The sequence below is a fragment of the Bicyclus anynana genome, chromosome 19 (genome assembly GCF_947172395.1).
Source record: "Bicyclus anynana chromosome 19, ilBicAnyn1.1, whole genome shotgun sequence".
Taxonomy (NCBI): domain Eukaryota; kingdom Metazoa; phylum Arthropoda; class Insecta; order Lepidoptera; family Nymphalidae; genus Bicyclus; species Bicyclus anynana.
Window position 1 is genome coordinate 2,523,608 of NC_069101.1, and position 27,834 is coordinate 2,551,441.

At 37.1% G+C, this 27,834-nt stretch overlaps 5 protein-coding genes across 7 annotated transcripts in view; 1 reads left to right on the forward strand and 4 right to left on the reverse strand.

Annotated features, from left to right (window-relative positions):
• The window catches only part of LOC112050853 (thioredoxin domain-containing protein 15), a 140,393-nt gene extending 133,209 nt beyond the window's left edge, over positions 1 to 7,184 (reverse strand). Inside the window, exon 1 of the mRNA XM_052887499.1 lies at positions 7,172 to 7,184. The gene's annotated coding sequence lies outside the window, so the exon portion shown is untranslated. The remainder of the gene's footprint in view (positions 1 to 7,171) is intronic.
• On the reverse strand, positions 6,625 to 7,998 carry LOC112050848 (mitochondrial coenzyme A diphosphatase NUDT8-like). Its single transcript, XM_024089215.2, has one exon. It carries the CDS (start codon positions 7,887 to 7,889, stop codon positions 7,230 to 7,232), a length of 660 nt encoding a protein of 219 aa, XP_023944983.2. The 5' UTR covers positions 7,890 to 7,998; the 3' UTR covers positions 6,625 to 7,229.
• Positions 7,999 to 19,272: 11,274 nt separating this feature from the next.
• On the reverse strand, positions 19,273 to 20,541 carry LOC112050841 (mitochondrial coenzyme A diphosphatase NUDT8-like). The gene has a single exon (XM_024089203.2). It carries the CDS (start codon positions 20,187 to 20,189, stop codon positions 19,530 to 19,532), a length of 660 nt encoding a protein of 219 aa, XP_023944971.2. The 5' UTR covers positions 20,190 to 20,541; the 3' UTR covers positions 19,273 to 19,529.
• A 1,867-nt stretch (positions 20,542 to 22,408) lies between these two features.
• On the forward strand, positions 22,409 to 24,360 carry LOC112050856 (mitochondrial coenzyme A diphosphatase NUDT8-like). Its single transcript, XM_024089223.2, has one exon. The coding sequence runs from the start codon at positions 22,579 to 22,581 to the stop codon at positions 23,272 to 23,274; it is 696 nt and encodes a 231-aa protein (XP_023944991.2). The 5' UTR covers positions 22,409 to 22,578; the 3' UTR covers positions 23,275 to 24,360.
• Positions 24,361 to 24,583: 223 nt separating this feature from the next.
• LOC112050847 (chloride intracellular channel exc-4) overlaps positions 24,584 to 27,834 on the reverse strand; it is a 66,672-nt gene continuing 63,421 nt past the window's right edge. For all 3 annotated transcript variants that reach the window (XM_052887498.1, XM_024089214.2, XM_052887497.1), the window contains one exon: positions 24,584 to 27,717. Coding sequence is in view for 2 of the 3 variants with exons in the window: in XM_024089214.2 (XP_023944982.1) it covers positions 27,622 to 27,717 (96 nt within the window). In the remaining variant the exon portion in view is untranslated. The remainder of the gene's footprint in view (positions 27,718 to 27,834) is intronic.

The following is a 27,834-nucleotide window of genomic DNA, read 5'->3' on the forward strand; positions in this document are numbered from 1 at the left end:
CCTCGGTAAAAAAACATCACGTATCCACGGCCTCGCGGGCCCCTTCAAGTGGGCCCGTGGTATTTTGCCCCCCCTGTCAATGTCACACTATAGTTTGTTTTTACACGACATCGTACCGGAACACTAAATCGCTTTGCGGTACGTCATGCCGGTAGGGTAACTAGCCACTGCCGAAAACTCCTACCAGCCAGACCTGGACCAATTAAGAAAACCTCAATCGACCCAGATTGAACCCAGGACCTCTGTCTTGTAAATCCATCACGCATACTTGTGTACGGAGGCCGCCAGATAATACTTAAATTCTAGTTTAGTGTCTATAGAAAGGATCTATGGCAAAAATCAATGGATCGTCCATCCGCCTGAGGAATTCTAATCCGATGCGCTCAAACAAAAGAATACAAACACATGTCGGCATCAACCAATCAACCTACAAAACTTGGCACTTCGCACTTCAACATTCCGAGTGCTTGCCTATCGACTTCAAAATCCAGGTCGTTAATCGTTAACATTTGTTTTATTAACCTTCGCACAATCAAACGGAAGCAGATAACCACAGGATAGTATAAAACGAGTGAGGCGGCGATACTGTGAAAGTTACAGACAAACTGAAACAGCGAGTTGAGGTATTCAGAGAAAAAAGAACCTCGAGAACAAAATGGACTCCAGAATTGGTAAATAAGTTTATCTATATTCTATACATGACGTGATAGCCTAGTGGATATGACTTCTGCCTTCGATTCGGAGGGTGTAGGTTCGAATCCGGTCAGGGCATGTACCAACTTTTAGTTGTGCATTTTAAGAAATTGTCTCAAACGGTGAAGGAGTCAACATCGCGAGGAAACCTGCATACCAGAGAATATTGACGGCCTCCGTGGCGCAGTGGTATGAGCGGCGGTTTTACAAAACGGGGGTGTGGATTTTCATCCTCCTCCTAACAAGTTAGCTCCCTTCCATCTTAAACTGCATCATCACTTACCATCAGGTGAGATTGTAGTCAAGGGCTACCTTGTAAAGAGTAAAAAAAAACCTAATTCTCTGAGTGTGTGAAGTCTGATACCGATAACGATTAAGGCCGTGATAGCCGAGTGGATATGACCTCTGCCTCCAATTCCGGAGGGTGTGGGTTCGAATCCGGTCCGGCGGACTTTTTAGCTGTGTGCATTTTAAGAAATTAAATATCACGTGTCTCATTCGGTGAAGGAAAACATCGTGAGGAAACCTGCATACCAGATAATTATCTTAATTATCTGCGTGTGTGAAGTCTGCCAATCCGCATTGGGCCAGCGTGGTGGACTATTGGCCTTACCCCTCTGATTCTGAGAGGAGTCTCGAGCTCAGCAGTGAGCCGAATATGGGTTGATGACGACGTGAAGTCTGCTAATCCGCATTGGGCCAACGTGGTGGATTAAGGCTTAACCCCTGACATTCTGAAAGGAGACTTGTGCTCAAAAGTGTTAATGATGATGATCCATCAATTGAACGCCTCGATGTTGGTTAGCAAGTAGCTTAGGAGTTCGGAACACGAGGACCCGGTTCGAGTCCTCAGCCAGACAATGTAACACTGAGCGTTTTTTGCTTTTAAGAATTTCTTCCAATAATTATTATCACCCGATATCATGTTTCCAGTACTCCTGCTGGCGCTCGCAGTGAGCTCGTGCCTGTGCTACCCCGAGCCGGGCCCGTGGTCGCTGAAACCGTCGTGCGCCTGCGGACGCGTGTACCTGCCCGTCTGCGGATACGACACTACCAATCACAAATTCACTACCTACAGGTAAAACTATCGTTAGTTGCCCATTTTAACAGCTCAAAAGCCGTGAGCAGAGGCGTAACTACCGCCGTAACCACAGAACAGACAACGCTAAAAGCTAACGCTTTCAGCAATAGAAGTAGCAAGGGGGCGTGGCCCGCGTACACCCGGGTGTGCGGAACAACGCAAGCGTGTCCGCGCATGTACTAGCAGTCTTGTATTGTTCTGTGACAAAAGGAATAAATATTCAACTTTTAAGTAAGGATGACATATTTCGTTTTTCACTAAATATTAAACAGCCATTTAGGACACGCCCCTGGGTACGCTGGTTTCAATACTAAGAATTGACACTTTATAAATCTAGTTACCTCTTATATCTGTGGCCGTAAAAGCCGTATCAATGACTAGCTGACGCCGCGCGGTTTTACCCGCGTGGTCCCGTTCCCGTAGGAATATAGGGATAATATATAGCTTAGAGCCTTCCTCGATAAATAGGCTATCTAACACAAAAATAATTTTTCAAATCGGACCAGTAGCTCCTGTTCCTTCCTGTTCAATCAAACAAACTCTTATTAATAATATTAGTATAGATACGGAGCCCCCGGATTACAGGGGGCCCTTGTCTGTGAAAGGAAAAATTAGTAAGTGTAATCCACAATCTCAATTAATCTGGTGTTTCCCGGAAAAAACCTTATATAAAACTACTTATAGAGTTTCATTTTAGAAATGATTAAATTAAAAAAAACAATCTTTGATTTTCCTGGGTTAGGCATGCGCCCAAAAGTTGAAAACACCATATATACGAGGGTGGGTGGTAAGTTCTCGGCCTGACAATATAAAACTGTGATTTCCAGTTTAAAAATTATTTTATTTTTCTATGTAGTCCCCATTGACTTCAATACACTTGGTTCAGGGTTTTACAGCAGGAGTATTCCTTCCCGGGAGTGAGATTCTGGAAGACTGAAAATATCCATCTACAGCTTCCGTAACTTCTTCATTGGACAAGTTTGGAAGAAGTGATAGTCAGATGGCGCCAAATCTTGGGAATATGGGGGGGAAGAATGAGCAAATCATACTTTAAATCCCGCAGTTTTCCCATTGCCAACACACCCTTGAATACGGGCGCGTTGTCGTGGTGGAAGATGACTTTTCTTCATGCCAGGCCTTTTCTCGCGAATTTTGGCATCCAGTTGATCAAGAAGCAGAAGGCAGCGTGACGGTGTTTATGACGATGTCTAACAAACAAGTCAAGTCATCATATACCCTCTTATTTATACCAACACTGATACCCTCCCCTCTACAATAACATAAATAATGAATATTAATAACACCTGTAATAGAAAAACTTGTAAAAATAGTTAATATTAATATTGAACATTGTTTACAGCAACAAGTGCGAGTTTGACTGTGCCGCCAGATTCTACGAATACTTCTTCGGTACCAAAACACTAAAAATGGTCAGAGAAGATGACTGCAATGAAACTGATAAACCTGGGAAGACATTAAATTAACGACCATTGTCAACAGTATATTACGAGAATGTTAAAACTTAAATAATTTATTAAATAAATGTAAATATCTTCTGTACTTATATTATGTTTGTATTGTAATCATCATTATCACCTTATTTTAACGACTTACTACCGTCTGGTTTTTTGTACAATACAAAATTGCTTTACTATTAGCATCCTCTTAATTTTTATAAAAATATACATATACATAGGTACAGTCGAACGTAAAACCTCCACCTTTTTGAAAGTCGGTTAAAAAACTGTCATCATTCCTATATTACGAATAAAAATACTGGAGGTTCTTTATATTTTAGGCTACTGTTAACTGTCCTTTATCACAGAAAACATATGCTTTATGTTGTAAACGGATTTAGTTATTATTCATGACACGCATAATGCTATTAATAAAAGTATAGGCGCTAAATTCTGGATAAGTCCCTATAATCTAATCTGTCCTGTCCCTATGAGATAAGACGCTTTAGTAACTACAAATTTAACATTCCCAGGCTCCCCTGCAACCACAAGCATGCACGATTTTTTGTAATTAACCAATGAGGAAAGTAGATTAAAAATTTAATAAAAAAGTTAATACACGACTACAATTTTACCTACTTAGGCAAAAAGGTCAATGTGAATATTTTCTATCATTTCCACTCGAGTCGACTCGCACAAAACCTTTCGCATCAACGTCTTTAATAAGAACAGCGAAGATGTAGAATTTCCTTCCGGCTTCTTTTTCCTGACACGATTTGTGCATCTTCAAGGCAAGAGTGAATAGGCATCTTCTAGACAAGCGCGCTCGAACTTAAATCTCATTGCTTTCCACCAGGCATGATTTTAGTAAAGCACAAGTCTATTCAGAATAAAAAAATACTTTATAAGGTTCATTTACACGAGCAGCAACTGCTACCGACGACTGCAGTCGGCGAAGTCTCGGCGGCAGTCGTCGACTGCCGTTGACCGCCGTCGACAGCAGTCGTCGATAGCAGTTGCCAGCTGCCGTTGGCAACGTGCTGCTCGTGTAAATGAACCCTTAGCTCAAATAAATAACAGATGAAGGTATATAGGTCTTATGCCGGTTCTCGTACTATTATAGACCTTGTCTGTACAATGTCACTGAAATGCATTCATTCTGATTTGTAAATCACAGAATTAGAATCGGTAACCCAAGATCCCGGGGTGGGCAATAGACCACACTGGGGACGAAATAAGTTATTTTTCGAGATGGTGCAATAAATATACTAACCTTACCTACTTACATTTCACAGTAGCTGTTCGGTTTCAGACTTACTTTCCCGTTTATTATATCCCGCGGGAATCATGGATTTTCCGGGATGAAAAGTAACTTATGTCTCAATCCAGAGTAAAATCTATTTCCATTCCAAATTTCAGCCAAATCGCTTCAGTAGCCGCAGCGTAAAAGAAGAACAAACATACTTTCACACTTACACACAAACTTTCGCCTTTAATATATTAGGCTGAAAAATAAATCCTTCTATATTGTTGCCAAACATAGCGTTCTATGTGTAGCAACAATATATGAGACTTACGTTTCCCGGAAAAAAAGCTGATATAATAAACATTATACATAGTTAAGACCATTTTTAATCAATAAAAACAACAGTAAAATCAATAAAAACAAAGTTAAATAAATATTGCGCTTTAAATGGCATATATATGACGCCATCTCCTAGGTTGGAAGTATGTACAAAGAAAATAATTTTACAGAAATGTATAATATACGCCAGACTTCTGGTCTACTGCAACAGGCATATACTACCTCCTGTTCAGAGCGGACAGAAAGTTTGGTGTGCACGTTTATACCTATAAGATTTAATAGATGACATTACAAGAATCTTATAACTATTAATAACAAAACCTTGTTTTCCCTCAAAGAGTATGTTTTCCCTTCTGGAACTTATTGTGATTAATATTATAGATAAAAAGTAAAATCTTACATAAAAATATAAAAAACCCGTTTATCAAGATCACAAAAGTTACATAAACATGCTGTTTATATGTATACAGTAAACAGGAAGATAAAAAAAATCTTTTCTAGTGGCATTGCATCATACGATCCACTGCTTAAGGTAGCCTTCCGTTCTTCTGTTCCGTTCTTCTTCCGTTTCTGAGACCGCACGACCCTGCTTAGTATGAAATTATATGGAGCACTACACAAAGCCCAAGACCACGTTGCGCGACCGATTTGTTTAGTGCTCCATATAAATTCATACTAAGCAGTAGGTCGTGCGACCCAGTCACAGTTGCTGGTTGCTGTAGCCAAGAACGGAAGGCTACCTAGTGAATTTTTATTGTCCTGGGCGATAAAAGTGCCTATATTAAAAATTGCTCATTTAAAAACTATAACATTAAAAAAATAGTCACCAACTAATTAATTAAATAAAATTAACCAAAAATGTAACCATTTTCGAAGATACAAAATAAAGTACCTATTTAGTTTGTGTGTGAATTAAAAATGAGTGAAATACATATATGTAAAAATACAGCTTTCTTAAATTTAAGAATACTGAAAAGACATCTCTTTTGGCACAACAAATAATACATTAGTCAATGCACCAATACTTTCATTTCATAATCTCACTAGCGGACGCCCGCGACTTCGTCCGCGTAAATTTCGATGTCAACTTTACTACTACCCCTACCCTACCCTACCCTACCCTACCCCCATCCTACCCCTACCCTCCCCGTACCCTATCCCTTTCCTACCCCTATCCCACCCGTACCCCCATCTCACGCCTATCCTACCCCTATCCTACCACTTCCCTATCCTACCCGTACCTCTACCCTACCACTACCCTAAACCCGGCCCTAAACCTACCCTACCCCTACACTACCCCTACGCTTCCCTACCCGTACCCTACCCTACCCTGTAACTTCTCTATCTTACTCCTACCCTTAGCAAAATAAATAGAAATAGAGACTTTTATGCTAATAATATAAAGAGGTAAAGTTCGTGTGGTTGTAGGAGGTAATCTCTGGATCTACTGGACCGATTTGGAAAATTGTTTTACCAATAGAAAGCTACGTTATTTGCGAGTGTCATAGGCTATGTTTAATCCCCATATTCACACAGGAACGGGAACTACGTAATTGAAAGCGCGGGGCGTCATGTAGCGGAATTTCTGCGTCTTTTAGAAATTTTGTATTATCTCCGAAACTATTTAACTAATTAACATACTATAAAGGGCAAATCTTATCTCCATAATATCCTTGTAATTATTAAATAATTTATTTTGATAAGGATTTAAGTTAAGTAGAATAAATAATGACGCAAACCTAAGTATATAAAATTTATAATTTTTAAAACACAAAAGGCACTATATCTGCTAATATATAGAAGATAGATATATGGTGTCGCGGACTTTTTTGTGGAACTTTTAAAGATACATAAAACCTCCATACATTAATTTCAATTTTACACAATGGTTAAGGCAGCGCATGCGAATAAGTCTGCTTAAGAGGATTTTCGGTCCGACCTGTATGACAAAAACTGTGTTAACTCGGCGAATATATATCATACTAATATAAAATATAGCCTATAGCACTCCCCGATAATGTAGCATTCTACTGGTGAAAGAATTTTTGAAATCGGACCAGTAGTTCCGAAGATTACCCCATTTAAAAAATGTGACAAACTTACAAACTTACAAACTTTACCTCTTTATAATATTAGTATAGATTATAATCATAATGAATTAATTAAAACAGTTAAATTTTATTTCTTTTGAGTTCACTAGGCCCAAGAACAAGATGGTTGCCAAGAGATAATGAAATTATTTTTACTATATATCTCTTTAGTCCCATTCATAATAACTAATGTTATGCGATAGTAACTTCATAGTCATTTTGTTCATAGATATTGTCATTTGTGAAATACACTTTTATAAATAATAATTATTCTATTTTATAAATTATTCTGTACATTTAGGATATATAGGGGGATAACATTTTCAAAGTTTAGACGGCAGAAGCTCATCTATAGTATAACTTTTTCTCATAAAATCACATTTATACAAATCACTGGGGAGGAAACACTGAAGAAACAAATGTGTAATGAACCCTGTGATTCCCCATATTTTGTGTTTCCCATGTGTGAATAGAGGTAATGGCCATCCTTCGAACATGAGATGTGCCTGGTTCTCTGAATTGCAAAACGCTGACATGGGCACTGAAAAAATCTCCTCCACTTCATGAACATTGGGAATTAAATTTTTCATGTCTAAATCTTTGATAAAACCCACCACAGGCGTTATATACATCTGCTTATCTCGACCTTGCACTGTGGGCATGGCAGACCAGATGTCAATTGAGTTTCCAGGAATACCAATTTCTTCTTCAGTTTCTCGCAGAGCTGTGTCGATCACTCCTTCCATGCCGTCCATTTTTCCACCTGGAAACGACACTTGTCCGCTATGCGACTTTAAATTAGATGACCTGAGAGTGTACAATAAATGTACTTCCTCGTTCTGGATGATTATAGGCACTAAAACAGACGCTTTGTACATGGATTTAGTTTTGCCAGCATATATAAATTGTGGAAGCTCTTTCAGCTTCGCAATGCATATTTCTCGTGCCGCATTTGATAGCAAGACTTGAGGTGATAAAGACATAGTAACACCACTTTATTTACACAATTTTGATCTGATAAGTTTAATTTAAAAAAATGTTAAAGAAAAGTTGAACTTCGACCACTATTTTTTATCAACATTCAAGAAAGAAATAATGACATTTTGATTTGAATTTTGATAGAATTTGAAATTGACAAATGTATGACATCATGACATCACGTCAATATTTTTTTTAAGTCAGCACCATAGACATTCTTTAGACTAATACCTCAGACATAGACTCAACTCAACTTTTCATATCATAAAATATTTGTATTTTTTTCTCTAAATCAATATTTTATTGGGCGTAATAATAATCACATGGAATCAAATACAATTTGATACATAAATATAATTTTTTAAATACTCAATCGTTACAGAATTACCTGAAATGCCAGTAGGCTACTTGCCTCTTTTGTAAACAGTGTTTAAACCGAATCATGGAAGTATTTTAAGGTATATTTTATTTTGTCCCGTGAATAATAACCAGTAAAAAAATTAATATAAATGAAAAAATATCTACGTAAAATTTTTGCCGCCGAAACACAACACATTAGCAAGTGACGTCATTCATAGAGATAACAGCGTGACTGGCGTTTGCAGTGATGTGATATATCACGTCACCACAAGCGCCAATTACAAACGGATACCTTGTAGCGAATGACGTCACAGTTTGTGATGGTTTTGAGGTGACGTGATAAAAATACAATTTTGTTTTATAAAAATATTACAATTAGAGATTATTTTCACAAATGAAAATGTGATTAGAGTTTCTAGGCATCTAAACTGCCTATATGCAAAAAATCTTCTTAGTTTTGTACAGCAGGCGAGTAGCCTATTTCCTCTTTAGTTTCTTTAAAGCTGTTTCAATCACTCCTTCTTTCCCCTCAATTGAATCCCCTGACAAGGCTACTTGACCACTATAATCTTTCAAGTTAGAAGATCTGATAGTGTATTGACTATTAGTCTGATCTCTCGATTTCGTGTTGGCTCGTGACGACGCTAGGTGGCGCGACTTGTTTCCGTAAAGAGTAGAGACATAAACTAAAGGTAGCGATCGGTTGGCGGGAACGACTTGCGATATAAGGCGCTCGTCGTACGGTTGGCTTCAGTATGCTCTTAGGCCGTGGCATTCGAGCCGTCCACATTTCTAGTTGTGTGATTCTCTATGGGTCAACCTGGGACGTCAGTGGAAAAGGGGAGTGTTACTTAACTGTCAAGGGATCCTTTAATCCCACATACAACGGTCACAAGTCCATGACTCTACTCAAGGTCATTCTCTGCCCTTCAAGGGCTTTTTTGGTTACAGTTTAATTTGTTAATTAAGTTGTCAAATATTATGAATCATAACCATTTTTCGACATTGGTTTTCTTATTTTTTGAAATCCATTTCTGAGTCTGCCAAAATCAGAACTGGGATTTATGATTTAATGACTTTTTTATGTGTTATGCATTTTTTAGAACGCACTACACCATAGATGATACATTATATATTGAGATAGATACGCAACTCTCATTTCAGTTAAAAAATTTATGTACCGTGATCACTAGATGGCGCATTCTAATTAGATTTATTGGCTACCCATAGATGGCGTTCTCTCTACGAGTACAATCTATATTTTAGTTGTATGACTATTGCTGTTTGTTTTCCTTAATTCTTATATATTATTAATAAAAAAAATTTAACATAAACATAATATTTACAAAATCACCTATTTCACTATATAATACTAATGTACCCAAATATTTAAAATTGCCAAATTTTATAAATATATAGAAATACGGAAAACAAACTGCAATAATCCTTCAAATATTAAAGGATTTTTAATCAAAGAAAGAAAAGAAGATTCTTATTATTCAACGATTTATTTTTCTTTTGTGATTATGAAAATATCTTAATGCACTTCAGCAGCCTGATAACATTAGTGCACCAACTATGAATATTGACGTTTATGATTATAAATAACCATTGATAACATCTACACGCTGGTCACCTTTAAGAACACGTAAAATTGCTGGCGACATTTTCGCCACGCCGTTTCGCGACACACCGGGCCGCCTTTTGAGCATAGTTCCGATGGTGGTCGAGCATGTTCCATGGTTAATTATTAACTATGCACACCAAATCCACAAGTAATACCCATTATAATCACTTATTTGTACCGATTACATCTTATTTTAATATTTTTCGTTCACCACTGTCACCAAGTTTTAAACAACATGTCACTATAGCAACAACAGAAAAAATTCAAAGACAGCTAAACTGTCATATTTGAAACTATATTTTTTAAAATTTTCATAGTTTGAACAGGAGTGATTTTAATCAAATAATGTGCTTCATGCGTGCCATCTATATTGTGCCTGAGAAAACTTCGCTTAAGTTTTTGTACCGTGAGCGCTGGAAGACAGCACTTCATACAAAATATTTTACGTAAGCGAACTGTGCGGAAGTTTCACCCCCATGCACTACACACATAAAGTCATTAAGAACGCACTACCCATATAAAGTAATAAAGAACGCATTTCCCACATAAGCAACGGGAATAGTGACTTAGTACGAAATGAAAGGCATTTTTTTGTGGGTTAAAATCAGAATTGACCAAGCTGTATTTAGTGTCTTGAGTTTTGTACCCTCGACAGTTTGGTTATAATATAACACGCTATTGTAGTATTCTCAGTCTCGACATTTTGGCTGTCTCCGTACCTCGACATTATGATACTTGCAGCCCCGACATTGTGACTATCTCGTGCCGCTTTTGATAGTTAAACTTCAAGCCGGACAGACATAATACACTACATACATACAATAAGTATGACTAATGTCTACTCTTACAAGGACTCTTGAAATATAATAAATATGTTCACATTGTGTTTTGTACCCAGAAACTCAGACACGTCATAGGTGCCTAATTATCACTTTATACGTACTTGATTAGGTAGTGCAAAAATAGAACCCTGCAGTGATGCAAAAACTGAATGCTAGTCAAATGTACATTCGTTTACGTCATAGATTAATAAAAGAATTTGCATTTGCTTTGAGCTGTTATTTTAAACCGAGTCTGTTATTTTTGCTATATGTATTTTAAGTTATAAAATCCAAAAAACATCCAGCGTCCAACAAACGTTTTTAAATTACAATTTATAATAATAACATAATAGGTATATTACATATAATACTACATACTTAATAAATTTCATTACATTACATACTTATTACATACACTTTTAATAATATTTTATAGAGTAAAGAGGAAGAAGTTTGTTTGTTTGTATGTAATAGGCTACTAAACCGATTTGAAAAATTCTTTTACTTTTGGGTAGCTACACTGTTTCTGAGTGCTCTAGACCGTATTTGAAAGAACTTTCTGAAAATCCAGTTAAAATCTTTATGATTTTAACGGCTTGCATAAATACATGACTAACTTGGACTTTAAGCTGATCAGAAGGTAGCACATAGTACGATGTTATTTTTCGCTTTTTATTTTAGTAGAAACATTTTTGGGATTTTGAAGTCGGTTGTATTTTTTTTAGTGATAACAATTTAGTGATTATTAAGACGGCCGCGTGGCGCAGTGGGTAGTGACCCTGCTTTCTGCACACGGTCGGTAGTACACGGTCGTGGGTTCGATTCCCACAACTGGTAAATATTTGTGTGATGAGCATGAGTGTTTTCCAGTGTCTGTGTGTATTTATACATTATATAAGTATTTATATATAGTATATAAATGTATATGAATATTATAATATCAACTATCTTTGTACCCATAACACGAGCTACTCTGTATGCTTACTTTGTGGCTTGATAGTGGTGTGTATTGTTTAAGTATATTTATTTATTAGTATAACATGTCATAAGTTTAAAAAAAGTATTACGAAGTATTTTGGTTATAAATCTTTAAACCACGACATTATTTTGTTATGATTAGTACTCATGTACTCGTACCTCGGTACAATCAACCAAACCAATTTTAAAATACTATTTTAACCTTTCATACATCCTACGAAATATGAATATTCAAAATCTTCTTTGTTTTTTTTCTTCTCATCCTCATCACTATACCCCTAATGACAATCACAACAAATTTAATCAAGCCCTATCACAAGGTAACTAGTGTACACTATTGAGGAGTAACCTTAACTGTCTTTCATCTCCATCATGAGATGACATCACATCATAATGACAGTCACGAGTAATCTAGATGTAAAGTTCTTATGAATATAAATTAATCAAGCCCAATCACAAGGAAGCTACGGTAAACCTTTGAGAAGTTCCCTTAACTGTCCCTCGTCTCCATCACCAGACCCCTAATGACAGTCACAACACATGTAGATGTAAAGTACTCATCGATACAAATTCATTAAGTCCAAACACAAAGTAACTGCTATACATCGATGAGGAGTTCCCTCGTCTGTACTTCAGCTTTATCATAAGATCGATACCAGACTTCTATTGAATTGTAGCGCTTTATAATATTTAATGAAAACATTTGTGGCGGTTTCCGAACGTATACGTTACATTTCTAACGTTGGCAATGCTGCCCCGCGGCAGTTACAAAGCGCGCGAATCGGTTGGCAACATTGCTCCGCCCACAGCCAGCCTCGCGCGGGAAACGAAAAGGGACGCTAGTATTCCCGGTCATTTAGACCACACAGTACGACCCTTACCGCGAGCGATACGACACGTATCTGCCCTGTCGTACCGCAATACTCATAAGAAACACGTACTTCATATCAACGCATATCGTTGTGTTGAGCGCTACTTGTACATTAACTTCAGTGTAATATCATTTAAGATTAATTTAATTACAAGAGTGAACAACAACTGTACGAGTTTCATTTAGGATCAACCCACCATATCCTAAATCTGGTGACCCCGTACGTTAAACGTACGCTAAATACGGACTATATCTGGTGAGCCCCTTCCGCTAAATCTGTTTTCACTCTCTATGAAGTGGTAACCCCTAAATTCGGTGACCCTCTCCAACGACGGTTCGCGTCTTCAGCCTGAACAAAGGACGACGCTTTCATCGCCGCACCGTTAGCACAACAAAGGTGGCTTTATACGAGCAGGTACCCATTAGACACAAGTCTAACTTATCAGCTCGTTAGTTCCTGAGAAATTCGAGTCTGCGCGTCATCATCGGCAGGCTGCAAATCAGCCGCCATCCTAGCAGCGACCCGAAGACCACCAGGATATCAGTGAGTGTTTTACAAAAGTGTTTTATAAAAATCTAACGCATTAAAGTAAATTCAGTGATTTATTAAATCTAGGAAGTGTTAAATTTAGAATCGGTCATAAAACATTTTACTTTAAAATAGTGCGCGTATACTATTCGCGTCTTCGAAAAAAGGTCCGACCGACCCTTTTGTTTTTGTGTTGGCCGTCGCCGGCCCTCGCAGGTACCTACCCTATAGCGGACTCTAAGAGAAAGTTAGCACATGTCTATTTTTAGAACACTTCCGTAGCATTTATTGTTTTAGTGTGCATTCCTTTGCCGCTATAATATTTTTGTACCAACTTTACTTGTTTATTATTTTTAAAATTTTGTCGTTTTATGTTTTACAATTTTAATGGTTAATTTTTATTACGACTAACCGGTAGTAACAGGTCCTTATAATATTAGTGGTAGAGTTAAGCATATAGTTGTTTTATATCTAATTTTTATTTTTAATCTGTAACCATGGTCGACACAAACAATGTTCAGGAGCAAATCAACCGATTACTGGAGCAAAACAATGCTCTAATTCAACAAAACAACGAATTAAGGGAACAAATAGGTAACCCTAATAGCAGCAACCCTACCGTGCAGGCCATGCGACCTAAACTTCCACCCTTCTGGCATAATCGACCTGTAGCTTGGTTCAAGCATATTGAGGCACAATTTAGCATTTCTAACATTTCTGCTGACGACACTAAATATTACCACGTGATAGCCCAAATGGATATGAAAACGTCAGCAGAAATGGAAGACCTGACTGATGAGCTTCCACCAAAAGGCCAAAGATACGACTGGATCAAAGAAAATATGATCCGTCGATTTTCACCTTCGGAGTCGCAAATGCTCCGAAGACTATTATCAGGAGAAGAATTGGGTGATAGAACACCCACTCAATTCCTAAGACACTTAAAGTCTTTGGCGGGAACCATCAGAGACGAGAAAATACTGCGTGAGTTATGGCTTCAACGGCTCCCCCACACAGTCCAGTCAATATTAAAGGCACACATGGATGTGAGCCTAGATAAAGCTGGAGAACTAGCGGACAGCATTATGGAAGTAAATCCTATCTCAGTCAGTGCTGTGACCGCTAATAACCAATCGCAAGCGGCGCCAACAAACACACCAGACACAAACACTCTTCTGCTTGAGTTAGTTAAAAAGTTTGACACACTGATCTCAGACTATTCGAGGCAACGGCATCGATCGAGATCTAGGTCCAGAAATAGGGCATCTACTTCTCAAGCAGACTCTGTGTGTTGGTACCACAAAAAATTCAAAACCAAGGCAACCAAATGCGTTCAGCCTTGTTCCTGGACTGCGCCGGCACCGGGAAACGAGCAATCCAGTCAGTAGAGGCGACATCTGACTGCGTTTACACTGGTCGCCGCCTTTTCATCACAGACAGGAATACCAAATGGCAATACCTCCTGGATTCGGGCTCCGACCTGTGTTGTATACCAAGGAAGCTTCTTGGCAAGGAACAACACGCAACATCGTTCGATTTATCAGCTGCCAATGGTTCCACTATTAAAACATATGGCAGCCGAACGATGAATTTGAATCTTGGCCTCCGCCGTGACTTTAGGTGGAACTTCGTTGTCGCCGACGTTGATACAGCAATTATCGGCGCCGATTTCATGGCCTACTACAACTTACTCCCTGATTGTCGCAATCGCTTACTGCGATGCGGTGTGACTGGACTAACTGTCCCAGCCTCCGTATCAAACTTCTATCAACCAAGCGTGAGGACTATCAGTGGAGATTCGGAGTACCATAAAATCCTTGCTGGGTTCCCATCCATCACGAAGCCTCCAGGTATTAACCGTGTAGTGAAACATAATACGGTTCACTATATTAAAACCACAGATGGCCCTCCGGTGGTATCACGCCCACGCCGTCTTGCTCCACAAAAGCTACAGGTTGCCCAGAAGGAGTTCGCAGATATGGTACAAGCTGGCACTGCACGCCCTTCTAAAAGCCCATGGTCATCACCACTACACTTAGCACTCAAGAAGGACTCTTCATTCCGTCCGTGTGGTGATTATAGAGCGCTTAACGCTCGGACCATTTCGGATTGCTACCCAGTCCGTCACATAGGTGATTTCGGGCATAATTTAGCTGGATGTAAAATATTTAGTACCTTAGATTTAGTTAAAGCCTATCAGCAAATTCCGATAGCACCAACCGACGTTTGTAAAACGGCTATCATTACGACATTCGGTTTGTTCGAGTTTCCATTTATGTCTTTCGGCCTACGTAATGCAGGACAAACTTTCCAGCGCTTCATGGACGAAATCGTCCGAGGGTTGGACTTTTGTTTCCCTTACATAGACGATATTTTAATTTTCTCACAGGATGCTGAACAACATGCCAAGCACCTCCGCACTCTTTTCCAGAGGTTAGCTGACTACGGTGTAGTAGTTAACCCGGCTAAGTGCGTTTTAGGGGCTGCAGAGGTAACATTCCTCGGATATCACATCAGCAAAGACGGCATATGCCCTCCTGACGAGAAAATTCAGGCACTTCGCGATTTCCCTCTGCCCAAAACAGCTCAAGGTTTAAGAAGGTTTTTAGGAATGATAAATTACTATCGTCAATTCCTTCCAAACGCAGCCGACTCACAGGCACCTCTTATTAATTTCCTTACAGCTACTGGACTTAAAGGACAAAAAGCGATGCCATGGACTCCTGAATTAGAGCAAGCCTTCTACACTTGCAGAGACAGCTTATTACAAGCCACTAAGCTCGCACACCCTATACAAGGTGCGCGCTTAGGCTTGTACACAGATGCGTCAAGCGCACACGTAGGTGCGTGTCTGCAACAAGAGACTGACCAAGGTTGGCAACCACTCGCCTTTTTCAGCAAAAAGCTGACACCATCTCAGTCTCAATGGCCTGCTTATTACAGGGAGTTATTGGCTGTATACTCTGCAGTACAGCACTTCCGACACCTGTTGGAAGCGCAAAGTACTACAATTTATACAGACCATAAGCCACTCCTTTACGCGTTTAAGCAGCGCAGGGAAAAATTACCCCCAGCGCAACTAAATCAGTTAACATTTATCTCCCAATTCACAACTGATATTAGACACGTTAAAGGAAGCGAAAATGTGGTCGCGGACACTATGTCTCGTATCGAGGCTGTATCACTGAATTCAGACTTCGCTGCCCTAGCTCAAGCTCAGGAGGCGGATGACGAGCTAAATAGTGTCATAAACAACTCGTCGCTCAAATTGGTGCCAACAATTATACCCGGTACCAATATAAGCATCATGTGCGACGTTTCTACGGGTAAACCTCGACCATACCTTCCCGTGGAACAGAGGAGACCAGCGTTCGACCAACTACATAATTTGAGTCATCCTGGTGCGCGGGCCACTTTAAAACTCATAACCGAACGTTTTGTCTGGCCCGGCATTAACAAAGATTGTCGTCAATGGTCACGCGAATGCCTACCTTGCCAACGCAGCAAGATAACACGTCACGTCTCCGCTCCTCTTGGTAATTTCGAGGCACCTTCTGCAAGGTTTCAACACGTGCATTTAGATATAATCGGTCCTTTAGCGATATCTAACGGTTTCACGTATTGTTTAACAGCGATCGACAGATTTACCAGATGGCCCGAAGTATGGCCTATGTCGTCGATAACCGCTGAAGAAGTGGCTGATAGGTTCGTCGACGGTTGGTTATCACGTTTCGGCGTGCCCGTCACAGTCACAACAGATCGTGGACGCCAGTTCGAATCAAACTTGTTCAGCAAATTGATGAACATTGGCGCCACGAAACACATACGAACTACAAGTTATCATCCTCAATCAAATGGCATGATCGAGCGTTTCCATAGACAACTTAAAGCTGCTCTTATGTGCCACAATGATACTTGGCACCGGGCTCTACCTTTAGTCTTACTTGGTATCCGCTCCGCCCTCAAAGAGGATTTAAAATGCTCTGCAGCTGAGCTAGTGTACGGAGAACCACTACGGTTACCTGGGGAACTCCTGGTACCTAGTAGCTCCTTCGACATCGTAACTGACGATTTCGTCAATAACCTAAGGACTAAAATGTCAAATCTTCGTCCAACTCCAGCCTCACGCCACGCGAGACCATCAACGTTCGTTTTCAAGGACCTTGATGACGCATCGCACATCATGTTGCGTGAGGACGCAGTGCGAAAACCATTACAACAACCATATACTGGCCCTTACCGAGTTTTGGCCAAGAGTGGGAAAACTGTGTCCATCGACAAAGGCGGCAAGAAGGTCACGGTGAGTATTGATAGGGTAAAACCTGCCTATACGATATCCGACTTAGACATAGAGCCTACCGCCATAACTGCACCTTCCCATCCCTCAGGTCAACCTACTGCCCTGAGTAACCAGCAGCCTGTTACTACTCGGTCTGGTCGTACAGTTAGGTTTAAACAAATTTTAGATTTATAATATAGTTTTAACACTTTTGTAATAATTTAAGCTAAAACTATATATGTCTACACGATTTTTTTTTTTGTAAATTACTGTTAAATCTTAAGTATTTTTGTTACATTTTAAGTTTTAATTGTAAACATTACTTTTAGACATAAGTATTTAGTTGTGTTAATTGTACGTACCTACACTGTACCATTTTTAAGGCCCTTTGTAACATTTTTTAATATTATATTTCATTATTCATCACGCTAAGTAAACACTCTTATACTTTTTTATTTTTTTTTTATACAATTTTATTTACACAAATTTTGTTTTAATGTAATTTATACAACTAATTAGTGATTAAAATTTGTTAATGCTGTTAATGTTAATTCTAAGTCAATTTTAATTTTCTTTTTCAATTGACTTATCATTCTCCGTAGGGGGGTGGTTGTGGCGGTTTCCGAACGTATACGTTACATTTCTAACGTTGGCAATGCTGCCCCGCGGCAGTTACAAAGCGCGCGAATCGGTTGGCAACATTGCTCCGCCCACAGCCAGCCTCGCGCGGGAAACGAAAAGGGACGCTAGTATTCCCGGTCATTTAGACCACACAGTACGACCCTTACCGCGAGCGATACGACACGTATCTGCCCTGTCGTACCGCAATACTCATAAGAAACACGTACTTCATATCAACGCATATCGTTGTGTTGAGCGCTACTTGTACATTAACTTCAGTGTAATATCATTTAAGATTAATTTAATTACAAGAGTGAACAACAACTGTACGAGTTTCATTTAGGATCAACCCACCATATCCTAAACATTGACAAACGCACCAGTTGCCTCTATAATATTCGAAAGTGCCCCTCGATATCTCCAGGATCCCATCATCAGAGCTTGACGTGATTACTATGGGACCAACTGGAAAGTAAACCCTTTCAAACGAAAAAAAAATTCAAATCGGTTCAGGTGTCTTCGAGTAATTGATGAACATACATAAAAAAAAAAGATTCCGACGAATTGACAACCTCCTCCTTTTTGATGTCGGTTAAAAATATTGTTTACATCGCGTGCGCTGCAAAAACTATTGATGTTAGAATTAAATATAGCCTCAACAGCTCAACGGTAAGAGCGGTTGGATTCATCACCTAGGGGTGGTGGTTCGATCCCCGCCTCGTTGGTCTATTATCGTACCCACTCCTAGCACAGTCTTTTCCGAATAGTTGGAGGGGAATGAGAATACACATTGAAAAAATATAGCAAATTTTATTTCAAAAATATAATACAAATCCTGCCGTTAGAAAAGGCTCTTTATTTATATCTTGGTATGATTTCCAAAATCAATTACTTTAGATTCAAAATTACTTCAATCGGGTGGGATCGGGTTGGATACGGGTAGGATAGGGTTAGTGTTAGTGTTTGGGTTTGGGTTAGGGTTAGTGTTTGGCTGGTGGGAGGCTTCGGCCGTGGCTAGTTACCACCCTACCGGCAAAGACGTACCGCCAAGCGATTTAGCGTTCCGGTACGATGCCGTGTAGAAACCGAAAGGGGCGTGGATTTTAAACCTCCTCCTAACAAGTTCCATCTTAGACTGAATCATCACTTACCATCAGGTGAGATTGTAGTCAACGGCTAACTTGTAAAGAATAAAAAAAAAACCCTGTAGGGCAGGGGTAGGGTAGGGAAGGGGTAGAGAATAAGTCAAAGCGAAGCTTGACTGGACCGCTAGTAATATAAAAAATCCCATTTTTTTTTTAATTTATCAATTTTATTAAAACTTCATTATATCTTATATACTTAAAGTAAATTAAATTTTAGCATGATGCCAGGTCAACAAAAACTCGGACAGACATACAAAAAATAATACATTTTTGGCTTCAGTATCGATTGTATAGGGCTCTCCAACAAATATTTTCAAAATATCTTCAATTTACAGAATTTGACCTGTTTAATAAAAGAATCAAATAGAAAAAGATACGAGTACGAGTATAGACGTAAGTATTCAGAAAGTGCTTTTACAGTTTTGACCGCATAAGCTCTTCATATGTGAAGCTTTTTCCCAATAAGTCGAATTGATACAATTCACTGGGTAAGAAACAATTTAGAAATATACATGTAGCGATACCTGCGTTTCCCCAAATTATGTGTTTACCATATGTAAATAATGGATAGGGTTGTCCTTTATATAATAAATACCCCTGGTTTTTTCTATCACATAACGCTGAAATAGGCACTGAAAATATTTCTTCAACCTCATGAATATTTGGACGTAATTTTTTAATATCCAAGTCCTTAATAAATCCGACTACTGGGGTTATATACATGTCCTTTTGTGAACTTTGCATTGGGGACATGGCTGACCATATATCTATAGAATTCGCAGAAATGCCGATTTCTTCTTCGGTTTCTCTTAAAGCTGTCTCGATAACGCCTTCAGTACCCTCCACTTTTCCACCTGGAAATACCACTTGACCGCTAAAAGTTCTCAACTTAGAAGATCTGACAGTGTACAATATATGAACTTCACCATTCTGTACAAATAGAGGCACCAAAACTGCTGCCTTGTACTTTAGGTTTGTACTCGACTCTGTAGTATAAGTTGGCAGTTCCTTTAATTTTGCAATACACTTTTCTCGTGATGCCTTTGATAGCAAAACCTCAGGTGACAGAGACATAATTTTCTATTGATGCAACCTAACTGTAACATCGTACTCTTGTGCTGTTTCAAGCAACTCTGACCGAATCAAACTGATGACATAAAAGCATAAGCAAGACAAATATCAGGCAAGATTGTTTTTCGCACAGATATGAATAACGATTTATATCTAAATTGTTTAATTATTCAAATATATTCTAAATAACCTTTATATGCAAGTTACATAATATTTAGCGTTTTTGTTTAAGCTATTTTCATAATACAAGTTCTCAAGGAAATTCATTGTCTGACGCTATGTGTTGTGTATGGAAAATATGAGGATTCGATGAGCACCAAATACCATTCCACTAATGAATTTGAATTAAGAATTGGTAAGTTTAAAGATTAACCTAAATCCTTTGACACCTCTACGTATCTAAGTCTAAATCTAATATTAAATGTTTTTTCACTACTCTTGCTCAAAAACACTGTCATATTACCACTCCACAGCGGGGCTAAACAAGCATATTAGCCTCTAGGGGCTTTTTAATTTAAAAAAACAGTTGGCGTGAATAATACACACTTGATTTTTTTCAGAAATTCATTGTAAATTTGTGACCGTAACTTACATATTTTTCAACAATAATTGTTATTGTTGTCTTCATCTAGTTAGAATGGTAATCTTAATTTGGAGATGGATGAAATTTTCAATCTGTTACCATCAAAGTCGAGACGCATTTACTTAAATACTTACTTACAATACCTACGAATACCTACGAAAAATTTAATAAGTGGAGAAAACAACAACGAATGGATTTACTTACGAAAGGAGTTTTTTAAACTATTATCTCCCACGTTTACCTCACATTCATTATTCATCTTCACAGTAGTCGGAAATTATGTTACCGGGTAAAAGCATCTCCCTTAATATCCAAAATTGTAGAGTTTGTCCATTTAATTTTCAATTAAAATAAATCGTTGAACATTGTACTAAACTATTTTATTTTCTCGCAATCGTAGTGAAAAGCAGAGTGTAACACGTGGGGTTAAACCCATTATAAACTCGGTTTCTATTTAGGCGGCTCTCGCCTTACGTCTCGGGCCCTAAAAATACCTCGTATATAATGTCTTTTTAGCCCCTTGTATAACAATCTACTATTAATCAGCCGTGCGATTTCGGTATTTTACACTCGTCGTCAAACTTTTCGCCCATAACGCGTCTTATTCGAATTTGTACTTTATGTTTATAGGATCATTCATCATCATCATCATTATCAACCCATGTTCGGCTCACTGCTGAGCTCGAGTCTTAGACTCATTCTGAGAGGAAACTCGAGCTCAGCAGGGGGCAGGGGATAGGCCAATAGTCCACCACGCTGGCCCAAAGCGGATTGGCAAACTTCACACATGCAGAGAATTAAGAAAATTTCTTTGTTATGCACGTTTCCTCACGATGTTTTTCCTTCACCGTTTGAGACGCGTGATATTTAATTTCTTAAAATGCACACAACTGGAAAGGCAGAGCCACTGGGCTATCACGGCTCTCCGATGCATAATCAAAATGTACTTTTTCGTCATTTTGACAAATATTGCTAAAAATAATCGTATTGTAAAAAAGTAGTCTAATCAAATTAATATACGACATTTTAATAAACCTTCGTACTTCTTTATTTTTCGTTTTCAATTCTGAACGCTTTTTTTTCTCTCGTTTTTTGGATTTACCGCCAAAAATCGTTCGTACCCGACTAAAATACTAACGTAGTCAGAAGTAGGCCTTACAATAAGTATCTTTAACGCATACACATTAGCACATGTAAGAAACTTTTAAATTAAAAAAAATAACGAAACTCAAAATTGGCGCCGCTATTTTCCCGCCACAAAGACCAAAATTACTGACCTCTTTTTTATTGATTTGGGAGTTGGAATAAATAGACAGGGCCTCCTGTGTGCCTCGTGGGCTTAGACCATTAATAACGGTTATTAATGATCTAAGCTCGTGGGAGTTTTCAATATTTTCATACTGTTAATAAAGCGTTAACTTTTTTATGAAATTGAAACAGTTTTGTAGTAGTGCCAATAGATAGCACTGTTTCAATTCCTTGAAAATTACGGCGACGCGATTTGAAGGGACATTTGAAGTTGAAATGTTTTCTGTGGTTGAAGTTTTGATTTTTTTACTAAAGATCTGTGGTTTGAGTTTTGATACACGTCAACGTCAAAAAGTTCGTGAAAAGTTCCGAGTTTGACTTTGACGTTGACCTGTAAATTAAATTGTAAACAAAACAAAATTTATTTTTGGGAAGCTTCAAGCTCTTAAATTACAAATTAAAATTAGCATTATTCCAAGGATATTTTAATACAAAGACAAATTACCGGTAAATAGTGCCTACATAATATTATATAATATTTATAGAAAAGTCTAGAACTTAATGCAATATTTCGCATATAGCATATTTTCATATATTATGAAAATTATGAATACAGCAGCGTTTGGTCTACAATACATTATTTCATCTGCATCACGTGAAAGATGTATGTCGAATTTGAAGAAGTTTCGTGTGCCTTCGTTGAATAGAACAGGAAAACCATCTGCAACCGCTGCAGTTTTAATTCCTCTATGCAATGTGAACGAGCGAATTTCATTATTATACACTGTGAGAGCCACAAATTTGAGAAGTGACAGTGGTAACATCTCATTCCCTGGTGGAAAAACCGACAAGAGCGAGTCGCCTATCGAAACCGCTTTACGAGAGACTAAAGAAGAAATAGGTTTATCACCAAAAAGAGTTGAAATTTGGGGTTGTGGCGAGGCAGTACCCGGTAGGAAAAACAAAATAATGATATCGCCTGTAATAGGTTTCATTCGAGACCTACAAGAGTCAGATTTGTGTGTAAACAGAAATGAGGTGAGCGAAGCATTTGCAGCTCCTTTAGACATGCTGTGTGATAGTAACAATCAGTTCTATACCCAATTTAAGAATGGTTATATACTTCCCGTGTTTGTTATTAATGAGTTTAAAATTTGGGGTGTCACAGCATATATGACACATGTATTTTTGAGCTGTTTATTACCTAAGGATGTATATAAGAACAATTGGATGAGGAACAAGATAATTGTTAAATAAGTGGTTATTTTATGATTCAGGGTAGTCAGTTCTTAACGAGAGCCTCTCAACTTTGTCTATGTTGAATTTATCTATTTGGGTCATAATATCTTAATGAAACAATCCTCAAATTTGCTTAATTACTACAGTCAAGTAATTTATAAAATTATAAGAAAATCTATTTAACTAAGCCAGTTTTAGCTATTATTTTTGTGTGACTAAGGATTATGATAATCCTTTTAAGTGTTTAAAATACAAATATTTGTGTTTATGTTATTTAAGTTATTGGTGATCTGTTTTACCTATGAGGAAGTCACCACTATTTTACATTGTTATAAGACTTTTGCATAGCTCTAAATAATTTTATTTTAATTTTTTCAATCCCTTCTGATTTTATTTTTGCAACAAAAAGCATTCATAGCATAATTTGAAAACTTATTATAAGTTTCAAATTATGCTAAGTTTCATTTGAATTCATTTGGTAGTTTTAGCGTGTTGGCCAGTCAACCAAAATATGGACAGACAGACAGACAATATTTTTGGCATCAGTATTGCTAATATAATGCTCTACATCTGAATTTTCGAAATATTTTCAATGTACAGCATTTGACCTGTTAGGGTTCATTTACACGAGCGGCAACTCTAACAACGACCGCAGTCGGCAACGTCTCGGCGGCAGTCGATTGCTGTCAACGACGTCTCGGCGGCAGTCAACGGCAGTCGACTGCAGTCGACGACCGCCGACGATCGCCGCCGAGAGTAGACTGCAGTCTTCGGTAGCAGCTGTAAATGAACACTTACTCTTTTATTATATGTGTAGATATAAGTCTAGGTATCCATTTATTTGTTACTTTTATTTTGTTTTATCTATCATACATAGTATATTTCTGTTAAAAAAAAAAACATTTTTATGTTTGTATAAAGTTTATTTGAAAGTATAAAAGCTAATTAGTATTACAAGCATAGTTTGATTTTATTATCATTTATATTATAATCAAGACATATTCACATTAGTTAATTATTATGCAAAATATGCAAATCAAGGGCATAAATATTCATGAATCATAATAAATTGAGCATTGTCTTTGAGACTTGCCTGTATTTTGAACAATGCATTATTAAATGTCCTAAAAATAAAAATGCATATTTTTCTACATAAACTATACAATTAAGGCAATACAAATCTAAACCATCTACTTTGTGTAAATATATTTCAACTGTTAGTAGGTTACATTATGGACTTTTCCATACTGTGCACTGACTCATAAACATAAAGGTACTTAAATAAGTAAAGGAACAAAAGGAAAATGAAAAAAATGAAACACAAATAAAAAAATAATAATATTTATCCAGGTTTATTCCTTAACATTTAACATTAAATCTAATATTAATATTTTATACATTGTCCAATTGACACGTTTATGTCTCTCGCCCTTGTCTATTGTGTACTATAAATAATAAATAAATGATTCACAAAATAAACTGTTTGTAACACTGTGGCCAGACTTTCAGAGTGTAATAGATTATTTAAAAAAAAAAAAGAAATTTGCTGTGTCCATCCTAACTGAAATACGCTATGCAAATATAGACTTTAATTATTCTTGGAGATGCTGTAAAATCCCTTGACTGAATATAAAATATTGTATGATATGCCAAATTTCATGCATTTTATGTTTCTACTTGTGACTACATACACATACAGAATTATTGGAATAATGAGTTTTAACATTTTATGGAAAAACATATTATGCAGATTGTAGGAAAATTAAACTAAACAACAAAATGGATTGAAATTTTTCTTGTCCTTTACCATTTTCAAATATTTGATGTACACAATTTTGTCAGACATTTGCAGCCTTTAATTTAAAAACTAAAAGAAATCACACTTACAAATCCCATGAATATGGCCTCAGTATAACAAAACCAATGAAAAACTGGATTTTCAGGTGGTCTATTTTAAAGCATGTTTCTAGGGTCAAGTACATTGTTAAACTTGATTATCAAGTTTTAATTTGTAAAATGTAAAAAATAATAAGTACTCATAGTACGCGTAGGTAACTCGGAAGCAGGCAAGAGTACACAATATGTTGTACATAATATATAATAATAAATATCAAGTTAATAAGTAGTTGTTGCTACAAACAAAATGCTAATATGAATGGTATTCAATGGTATTTATAATTAATTGTTTAATAATGCAATATTTGCTGATGACAAATCAGATGATGTCTGATGACATATCTAAACATATAAATTAACCAATTTTTTAATTGTCTACAAAATTTTGAACAACATATTTATTAATCAGGAGGAATATAATATAATAAAGAATATGTGTATTATGAATATAATATAATAAAAATGTCCGAATATTCATTATTCGTTGTGTTTGAACACAAACCTACACTAAATCTAAGATGTAACAGTTTTTTTTTAGAAACAATAATAACAATTGCAAAACTAAATTGAAAGAATTTAAAATTAATGTTGTCCTTTTCCAATTAGGATATAGTAAAAAGGATAGCACTAAGTCCAATATTTTATATATTTAGTTACAATACAATTGCGTTTAAGTATAAATAATATACACTACAACCAGTGTAAGTCTCAAATGTGATATTTCAAATGTTAGTAATAACTAAAAAAAAAACATTCTTTCTTTAATGAAAAAAAAAACGATAAATTATTTATAGGTTATTGTAATATAACTTACCAATAATGGCAACCATCAATTCTCGCAACAACTAACAATAAAGGATGACAGACACGTGTAAAGATTCAGACTTTCATCTAAAGGACTTACTAAATGCCACGAACATGTAACGACTGACCGAACATTATTTTCGATGATATATATAGGAATGAAGATCGGCCAAAAATTATGTATGTATCTATAAATTGAAAAGCGGCACATTAGTTTGTGCAGTGTGTTTGTCCAAACTTAAATTGAATATAAGTAAATGAGATGTGTTATCTAAAATTTATGCAGATGTCGACATACATTATTTTTTATATGGAACCACCAACATATCAGCCATGTCAGCCCTGGTTTGCTGTCACAAAAGTATGCATAGCATATGCATCATTGTTACCAACCCATATTCACTGCTGAGCTCGAATCTCCTCTAAAAATGAGAGGAGTTAGGCCAATGGTCAACCACTCTGGCCCAATACGGATTGGCAGACCTCGCACACACAGAGAATTGAGAAAATTCACAGGTATGCAGGTTTCCTCACGATGTTTTTCCTTCACCGTTTATCGTGATATTTAAGTTCTTAAAATGCACATAAAAGTTGGAAGTGCATGCTCCGGATCAGATTCAAACCTACACCCTCCGTAATCGGAAGCAGAGGTCATATCCACTGGGCTATCACGGCTCTAATAGCATATGCATAGTGTTGCCTAATCGAACCTCCCTTTTTTTTCTTCCCACATATAAGACGCGCTAATAAATTGCGCATGATTTACAAGTAATTATTAATATTTCATTTAATGTCTTCATTTTAAACTTTCCATCTGTACCCGAAACGGTAACAAAATACAAGAAATGTACGATCAGTCAGTCATTACCACTAAGTTAGTTTCATAATACCCACCTACAAGTGTAACAATACCATTTACTTATAGTTAAAACATAATTTCGATTGCACCAGACCAATCAATCTTTTAGATTAATTAATACAACATCCAAAATCATACAAAATTACAAAAATAGGTGTTTTTGCAACTGCAGTATTGGGACCATCTTTTAGTTACGTCATACATGTACTTATTCCATTTGCAAGGATCCCTTGTACTGTTAAATTGGACATCATGATTATTATATTATTTATAAAAATAAAAATGCTTTAAAAATAGGATTCTGTCATAATAGCCATTACATATATAAAGTGAAATAATAATATACATTAAATTAAAGTATATTGAGATATGGTTATACGGTAAAAGATTTGCCAAAGTACCCTCAAAGTCTTTTGTCAGAATGTATTTTTTTGATTTTAAGACTATAGATTTATCAGGTTTCAGAAAACAAAAAAAAAAGCAATACAACGTAGGTACGACGTAAAAAATAATAGCCCACTGTCAAAACAGAGCAGTTTTGTAGGAAAAGGTCATTATCACAAAAACATGTGAAATATAAACATAAGGATCCTCGGTACTGTGAATCAAATAGGCGGATCCAACTGGAAACGTGGCAAGTAATATACCCCCATAGACCACAGACTTGACATCACAAGTTATGTCTATGGGGTTATATTCATAGACCAAAAGTTTGTAGTTCTCAGTAGCTCTAACACTATTGGCAAATAACAATTAAAATTCAACTTAAAGCCTATTGTACCGAGGTTCGGTTTTCGCTTGTCGCGTTACTGGTCGGAATTGTTCAGGTCATTGAAGTCGATAGGGATGGACGTTGTAAACGTCGGCGTCTCGAGCTCTTCGTGTTTCTTCATTTTTAACGCCTGAAATTATACCATACACAATTTATTATATTTACTTACCTGTTAATATCTGGCAACCCCACAGTTGCAGTGTGAAAGCTTTATTAGATCTATAAAAAAATCCCTAATTGGATATTT

Excerpts from the sequence above, each read along its gene's own strand:
- LOC112050848 (XM_024089215.2), bottom strand. The coding sequence starts at position 7,889 with ATGTCTTTATCACCTCAAGTCTTGCTATCAAATGCGGCACGAGAAATA.
- LOC112050841 (XM_024089203.2), bottom strand. The coding sequence starts at position 20,189 with ATGTCTCTGTCACCTGAGGTTTTGCTATCAAAGGCATCACGAGAAAAG.
- LOC112050856 (XM_024089223.2), top strand. The coding sequence starts at position 22,579 with ATGCAATATTTCGCATATAGCATATTTTCATATATTATGAAAATTATG.